Below are 8769 nucleotides of genomic sequence, written 5' to 3' on the forward strand. Positions count from 1 at the left end.
GAGAGCGTGGAAATATCAACGGATCAGAGTAAATTCATTGCAGCATTTGAGGGGGAAATTGTAATTGCAATGTAAGTAAATATGTTTGTCTATTTACAAATAGATCTATACAAGTAAGGATTTTGTAATTCTCTCTTTTTTTGCATTTTAGATTTAGGTCTCATGTATACTTTTGGAGATGGTCGACATGGAAAATTAGGACTTGGATTGGAGAATTTTACCAATCAGTTCACTCCCACTTTGTGCTCTAATTTTTTGAGGTTTATAGTTCAATTGGTAAGGACATCATATTTCCCTGTTCACATGTTCATATTCCTATATACGAGTCCTGCAGTATTTCATAGAAAATAGGTAATTTTATGTTTGTTTGAAAGACTATCATGGCTATATCAAATCAGTATACTCACTTCCGAAAAGCCAAATGTCAGACATCATGCCACTCAGAAAATCTGTCTGTTTCCTAATTCCTCTCCTTTGAGCGTCATCCTTTTAACCCTAGTCTTGACTCTCTTGCTTCGTTCTCCGGTGTCTCTTGAGAGCCAGAACCGTGCCATGCCTGGAAACTTGGATGTCTCCTCCAGCAGCCGGCAGGATGTCTGACGATCACCTATAAATATTTGTTGAATTAGATATTTCTGAGATTTATTTACATTATGAAGGAAAGGTTCAGAGTATGCTATTCTTAGAACCACCGTGTAGAACACTATAAAGTTGCTAAAAAATCTGTGTATTACAAATACCACACAGTGGTTTTTTAGGCATTTTAATGTGAAAATCAGTTATTTCTCAAAATCCTTTGAATGTTGGTTTCATTTTCACAGTTCCACCATTGTGCATGCTTACATTTTGCTCTAAGGACTTTTAAGCATTGAACTTCAAAAGTGTTCATGTAAAGAAAAAGTTTTGGAGACATAATTATCCGAAGAGCATGATTTCTTCTTGGATCACTTTTTTCCAAGTAGAACTTCTCTGGATAATTTTTTCAAGGTGTTTGTGTTACTCTCAGATTAAAATAACATTTTCTAACTTGTGAGGAGAAGCCTAATGTACCAGATAAATTGGAAGTAAAATGGTGTGTTAAACTTGTTCTAATTTTCAATTGTGGTGTTTAAAGAATACGTATTAAAATTCATATGTGTGTGTATTTGGGAGTGGGGGAGAGACAGACTGACTGACTACCTAGGAAGTCTACCATTAAGTAAATGTTTTGTAGCCAAAAACTGTTAAAAGCCCATTTGTGTTTGAAACCAATGTTGATTAATCAATCTGCGGTTTTCTGCTGCAGGTGGCTTGTGGTGGATGCCACACACTGGTTTTTGCCACTCCACGACTCGGTGGGACAGAAGGAACGGAGTTAGAAGAAATAAACAATTCCTACTACCCTGCAGTGCCTTCTCTGCCCATCAGCGATCTGAGCTCAGGAAATGTACTGCACAGAACTCTATCAGCACGTGTGCGGCGAAGAGAGAGGGTATGGAGTCGTGGCCAGTTCTATATCATGGCACTGCAAAGAAAATGGAAAAAAATTCATTTTCTTTTTAAATCAAAGAAGGGTCTTTTAAGATAGATATACTAAATAAAATGGTTAGAGTTGCAGGGTTATAAACTTAAAGCAAATTCAGAGTTAAGCTGTTAAACACACAAATGAGAAAATTCAAATAATCATGGATAACCTTGAGTTAATAGAGAGTGGATACAAAGCAAAGACACAAAGCGTCCTTGTAGAGGCCTATCTTCGTACTTCAGATTGAATGCTGAATGATTTTCTCAACTCTATATGGATTGACTTTTACTTTTCTTTTTATCTTTTAGTTACACATCATGAGCCGTGAAAGGTTATACACTATAAACAATGAAATGTAGGAAACAGAGAAATAAGGACTTCAGTTCGAGATAGGGAATGTTCTTTCTCATTTAAATTTAGAGGTTCTCATTGTGCTTTTAAATTATTACTTCAGTGACACTTAATGTTTAAAAAAACAAAAAGAAAATGCCAAGTAATGTTTAAAGGAGACCTTCCTTTTTTTTAATAAGTTACTTTAAGTTCCAAAACATATTCTCTCTGAAGTTAAAAGGTTAAGTTTGGCTTTTTGTTATGAAAAGTATATATGGAAAGACTGAGAAAAAGCAGCATTTTGTAGTTATTGTTTGTTTAGGTCTCCTGACTAATTTTTTGTTTCCTAAGGAAAGCAGAGAGAATACACATACACTTTCTCCTGTCATGTTAAAAACAGGCTTCTAAATTAACAATTTAGAGCAACTTAGATACAGAGATAACAGAACAAAACATCTTTGAGTCCTTGGGGGTAATTTAAAAATGAATGTGGGATGGTGGGCAACTTTGAAGTCTCTCTCTTAAATATTTTTAGCAACTGGGGGGTAGTTTCTATCAATACTAAACATATAACATCATGTAACAGTTTATTTAACCTGTTTATTTTAAAGGAGAAATCACCCGATTCTTTTCAAATGACACGAACACTACCTCCAATTGAAGGGACTTCTGTGCCACCTGTCTGCTTTTCCCCCAGCCCACTTCCTTTCTATATGTCTGCAAGTAATTGGCCAGGGAGAATGGTACTTGAAAAGGAGGACCCCGTGCAGCCAGCAGAACCAGGTAACAGTTGATACTCTGCCTGCTCATAGGAAAAGTGGACCCTTTATTCCTATTGGTGTCATGTTTATCTTAGGATGTTCTTGACAATTGAATTGTTTTCTTCCTAGTTGGAGGCTGACATCTCTCATTTGAGTTCCAGCCCAGGAATACTCTTACAACAAATACAAAGCATCATCAGTGACCCTAAAAATTCCATGTAACAATAGCAGCGTATTTTTATAGAGCAATGTATAACATATGTAATACCTTCTCTTACATTATCTCCTTTAACCCCTGAAGCAACTCCATGAAATAGGTGGGAATTCTAAACTCTTCATTTTGATAGATGAGAGAAGCAAGGCTTGAAGAGACTGACTTGGCCAAGGTTACTCAGCTTATAAATGAGGAAAGCCGGATTTGAATGCAGATCTTCTGGACCTATGTGAAGTCTTGCATTTAGACAGGATACAGTAGGGGTCAAGAACATGGGGTATGCGGGCACCTGGGTGGCTCAGTCAGTTAAGTGTCTAACTCTTGATTTTGGCTCAGGTCATGATCTCAGGGTTGTGGGATCTAGCACTGCCCAGTGTGGAGCCCTCTTAAGATTTTCTCTCTCCCTCTCCCTCTGCTCCTCACCCAATGCTCCCCCTCCCCCCACCACTCTCATGCATTCTCTCTCTCTCTCTCAAGAAAAAGAAAAGAAAAAAGAAAAAAAGAGCATGGGGTATGGAGTTAAGTTGATCTGGGGTCAGATGCCAGCTCTGACATTTATTAACTGTGTGACTGACTTTGGAAAAGTTACTTAATTTCTCTAACCCTCAGTTTTCCTATCTTTGAAATGAGTTTAATAATACTTCTTTAGAGTGACTGAGATTACATGAGATAGGGTATATAAAATACTTAGCATTGAGCGTAGCACCTCTAGGAACCTCTTTATAGTTACAGTCATGGTTATTAGTCACACTTCTACCTCAGCGCCTTTTAGATATGCATTATATTTTAAAATGTAATCCCAGCTCTTTGGTTATTATACACCTCTTGTAAATAATTTTATTTATAGGCATTTGTGTATCTTAGGAGTGTGTATATGTTACTGCAGGGCACATGCTTGAATAGTAGGGGTAGGACAAGAAGCCAGGATCAAGAGATCCGAGTAAACAGTAGGTTTAGAATTAAGATCATTTGGGTACCTGGGGTTAAGAATCATGGCACAGATAATTTTTAGTATCTTTGGGATCAAGAACCCAGGCAAGATTTGAGGTAGTAAAAGCAAGACTTGTGGGCCATGGTAATAGAATATTACCTATAACTAGGACCTTGATCATAAGCTGGTTTCTTAACTGTATTTTTTTCCCAAAGGTTTATTTTATTTATTTTAGAGAGAGAATGTGAGTGGGGGGGAGGGGCAGAGGGAGAGGATCTCAAGCACGCTTCATGCTGAATGCAGAGCCTCCTCTCAGGACCCCCAAATCATGACCTGAACCAAAATCAAGAGTCAGACATTTCACTGACTGAGGCACCCAGACGCCCCTGATCCCTGATAATGAGCCGGTTTCTTGCATCTCACACAGAACTTTTGTATGTTTCCTTTTGAGATAAGCATCACTAACACTCTTCAGGCCTGTACATGGAAAAAGTGGAGTCTGACAACTGTGTACAAGGAAAAGAGAGGTTTATGGTTTGGGGGAAGTTGTTTCCTACTTCAAGAGATTTGAATGTGATCATATACAGAGTTTTGTAGCTAGAGCCAAAGGAAAAGCTATTCCTTATCTTTTTGTGACTGTTTACTAAAACTGTCTTAAAAGTATTCTGAAAGTTATATCTAACATATAACATGACTTTTTCTAAATTATTTGCAGACTTTAGTGTTTATTGTGGAGGGAGGAAGGTCAGGGAAGACCTTGCTGAGAAGGTGATATTTAAGCTAAAACACAAAGGATAAGAAAGACAGCCACATGAAGAGAGAGGTTATATGCGTTCTAGGCAAAGAAAATAATACAGGCAAAGGTTTGGAGGCAGTTTGTAAGAAAAGGAAAGAAGACCATTGGAGCTAGAGAGTACGGGAAAAGGCTAGATAAGACGTTGGAGAAAAGAGTGAAAACATATTCATGATTTTATAGGCTGTGAGAAGCCTATTTGATTCGAGTGTTTTTCTTAAGTCATTAAAGGGTTTGAATCTGTGGAGTGATGTGCTCCAATCCAATTTACATTTTAAGATGCTTACTTTTGCCTCTGTGTGGACTGTAGGGAGGAAAGACTAAAGGTAGGAAGAATACTTAAGAGCCCTTTGCAAGAGATGATGGTGTGTAGTCCAGGGTGTTTGCTGTGGAGATGGAGAGAAGGGGGCAGATTGGAAGTGCATTTGAGACCTAGAACTAACTGAATTTACACATAGAGGTGAAGGAAAGGGAAGAATCAAGGATGATTCCTAGGCAAGAGGATGGTTGACAAGCTTGAGGAAGAAAAAAATCAAACTTGAGATACCTGCGAGACATCCAAGCAGAAATATGCAGCAGGCAGTTGAAGATGCAAGCTTGAAGTTTGGAAGAGAGGTCTGAGCTAGGGAGATACGTTTGGAACCTGACAACACAGAGTTGGTATTGACAATCCATGGGACTTGGTGAAATCACGTGTTAGAAAGCAGAGTAGCAAGAGAAAAGAGCCCAGGATTCAGCCCGAAGAACATCTAACGTTTAGAGGGTAAGGGAGGAAGAGCCAGCAAAGCAGCTTTCCTCAGCCCTGTCAGCTAGTAGGGCAAGAGGAGCGGTATCAGAAGAGTAATCATGAGTTCAAAGGACTGCTCAGAGGTCAAAGAGAAAGCCCAAAGAAGCAGCCCATGGATTTGGCATCGTGGGGTGTACCCGCGATCTTGACAAGAGTAGCTTCAGGAGAAGAAGAGAGCAGAAACCAGAGGGCTAAGAGTTGAGGCATGAATGGGAAATGAGGAAGTGAAGAGGACATAGGGTGTGTAGAGAATTCTTTTGCATATTTTGGTCATGAAGAGTGGAGAAAAGGGCTGGCAGCTAGAGGGAGATGCGGGATCAATGGGAAATAGTAGAGCATTTTTGTATGCTAACGGACATAAGCCTGTAGTCCCAGACAGACTGGTAGCACACGAGAGAGAGAGCATCACCAAAGGTGCAAAGCTCTGGAGAGGAGAGGCGAGGCTGGCATACAGAGCAGTCTTTGGTAAGAGGAAAGACAAATCCTATATTTCAACAGGAAAATGAAGGTAAATGTGTACATTTGTTGGGGGGAAGATAAGGCAGATCAGGTCTGATGACTTCTATTTTCTCAGTCAAGTATAAGGCAAGGCCATGAGCTTCCATGGTCTGCTATCTATTTTTCCAAACCTCCATTCTCTGCCCTCTTCTGTCTGTCCCCTTTAGCACTTTCTTCATTAATCTTCCTCAGGCACAGTTCTAGTTCCCATCTGCTCCAGTGGCTTCTGAGAATCCCTAATATTTGTGAAAGTAAGTGTAAGTTTCCCCATGTAACTCTCACCTGCTTTTGTAGCTTCATCTCTCAGTAATCTTTTTCTTATAACCTTAATGCAGGTCACAGGTCTGTAAAGTACGGCTCATGAGCCATATCTAGCCAGCCACTTGTTTTTGTAAATTAAGTTTTCTTGGAACCTAGTCATGCCATTCCTTTATGTATTGCCTATGGCTGCTTTTACACGATAGTGGCAGAGTTTGAGTCATTAGGGCGGAGACTATATATGGCCACAAAGCCTAAAATGTTTACTAGATGGCCTTTTACAGAGAAAGTTTCCCAACTCTTAATTCTGATCAAACTGAGCTCTTCACAGTCAGACTTCGTGGAAAAGGCTGTGAAGTCAAGACAAACCTGAGACCGACACTTGGCACTTCACTTATTCGTTTGTGAAGTGGGGTTACGCTGCTTACCTCTCTTGTTGTCATGGAGGTAACTCGACACATGTGAGAGGATGTGTTCCCTGCACATGGTCAGTCTTCAGTACAAGCCATTCTGCTGCTTCTGTTAGCACTGGGCTTCACTTTCTTCTCCATTCACCTCTACCTCTCAAAAATCTACTCACTCTTCCCCGTACCCCTTGAGTGAAACATTTCCTGATTTCCAACATTCGGGTGTGATTTCGCATGCCAATATATCCTATATTTTATATTCCCTTTAGATGATAAGTTCATTAAGAATGAGCCATTAATTAAGTTGATTATCTTGCACATAGCACCTCACATGAAATAAACACAAACTGATTACTTGCTCCTTTGAATTGAATGAATTTACAAGGGCAAGATCAGTGAGGCTGGCATTTTTAGCGAGGACTTCGTTGAGGATCTCCTCTCAAATAAACACGTGGGTACTAAATGAGGGTGTAGTAATTGAGAAAAATGTAAGGTCAAGTAGAGCTTGTAAGCTTTAGTTACCTGCTCGATGACATAATAACCTTGCAGTTTCCCATGAAAGTTTCTAGGTGCTTGTACTAGTTATCTGATTTTTCACATAAGTGGCCTTAAAACTCATCTCACAGAGTTTGTGAGGGTCAAGAACCCAGGAGCAGCCTAGCTGAGGGGTTCTGGCTCAGAGTGCCTCATGCAGTTGCAATCATGCTGTCAGATGGGACTGTAGTCACCTGAAGGCTCCACTGGGGCTGAAGGATGGATGCTCATCCACGCTCACTTGCGTGGCCATTGGCAGGACGTTTTACTTCCTCAGTGTGTGGACTTCTCCCTAGGAATGCTCCTAGCATGGCTTCCCCTGGAGAAAGTGATGCAAGAAAGACAGAGTAGGGGGACCGAGATATAAACTGCGGTAAGGTCACAATTATGGCTGCTTTGTTTTGTTGGCCATACAGAACAACCTGGTAAAATGTGGAAGGGAACGACACAAGGGGACCCATATCAGGAGGATGTGGGTCACCTGGGCCCTTTTTGGGGACGGACTGTTACAGTGCTTGACACCTGGGTAATATTTCTCCCAAAGGAATAGTGTTTGCCTGTTCGTATGAAGGAAGCAGGTGCTGTGTCATCAGGACTGAAGTCTTTAAACTTGCAGAAAGAGACTTTAAAACCTCTTATCACTATGAATGAATTCTGTTCAATTCCCTTAACATGAGGTTAAAGGACTTTAGTAAAATTATGCCTGCACTTTATATTACAGAATAATTTATTCTCTAGTTGTCTTTCAATTTTCCATTGAAAGCTGGTTTTCTCTTTTCCCTTTTACTCAGATTATTTTCAGGAAAAAATGGCCAAAGGGAAAGAGACAGACAATTCTTCAGCAGCAGATTCAGAAAGCCTTGGAGAAACTACTGATGTCTTAAATATGGTAATGGTTTTCTTATTTATCTATATAGATATGTTTGGATTTCAGTTCCTCATGTATTCATATATGTGTACATCCTGTGCTGTTACTTGCATTAAAAAAAGGTTTTGGTGTCATTATGTTTGTTATTTTTATATATTATATGTTTATTATTTTATTGAAGTATAGATTACATACAATTAATTTTGAGCCCCGTATCATTAGTGTGCAGTTGAGAGTAGATTATATACTGTCTGAACTATTTTGTGTTCATTTTATATATAAGAATGAATAAATATATAATCTGATATATAGTCTTTATTCTTTTTAGAGCATATATTTTTTATTTATTGCAGACACATATGATGAGCCTGAATTCCAATGAGAAGTCGTTAAAATTATCACCAATTCAAAAACAAAAGGTATAATATAGAGAGTTATTTTCATTATGGTAGGTAAGAATGGTTTATATTTTTTCTTGAAAGTTTTCTGGAAAGAATACATGAGAGAGAAGTATTCATTTTCTTTAGATTTTAAAGGAGGAATACATTGTAGATAGCCTCAGCTTGGGTCGGTTCTGTTGGTAGGTATCTCGGATATATAACGGGATTTCATTGCTGGAATTTGCTTTTTGACGTCACTAGCAAGTCATAGTAGCCGAATTTCTTACCATCAGAGCAAAGGACTATTATGGCAGTTTGTAAGTATTAGAAGAGGCTACTGTTTATCAGAATGGTTCTCAGACCTAGGTTGAGCATGACTTTGGTTGAGTTACCATGTTGTCCTCAAAGATGATATTAACATCTTTTTTAGCTCTATAATATGATGGTTTTAGTGAAAATATTTGATAATTGCTTTTCCAATGTGTGGAATGGGCTTTAATCTAT

The 8769-nt window shown here is 39.0% G+C and overlaps 1 protein-coding gene across 4 annotated transcripts in view; it reads left to right on the plus strand.

The window, feature by feature from the left end:
* The window catches only part of RPGR (retinitis pigmentosa GTPase regulator), a 55866-nt gene that overhangs the window by 22276 nt on the left and 24821 nt on the right, over positions 1 to 8769 (plus strand). For all 4 annotated transcript variants that reach the window (XR_015723405.1, XR_015723404.1, XM_045775703.2 and 1 more), the window contains exons 9-13: positions 152 to 276; positions 1286 to 1471; positions 2446 to 2617; positions 7809 to 7906; positions 8239 to 8304. Coding sequence is in view for 2 of the 4 variants with exons in the window: in XM_045775703.2 (XP_045631659.2) it covers positions 152 to 276; positions 1286 to 1471; positions 2446 to 2617; positions 7809 to 7906; positions 8239 to 8304 (647 nt within the window). In the remaining 2 variants the exon portion in view is untranslated. The remainder of the gene's footprint in view (positions 1 to 151; positions 277 to 1285; positions 1472 to 2445; positions 2618 to 7808; positions 7907 to 8238; positions 8305 to 8769) is intronic.

Source organism: Ursus americanus, chromosome X (assembly GCF_024610735.1).
Source record: "Ursus americanus isolate L20-20 chromosome X, mUrsAme1.1.p, whole genome shotgun sequence".
Lineage (NCBI taxonomy): Eukaryota > Metazoa > Chordata > Mammalia > Carnivora > Ursidae > Ursus > Ursus americanus.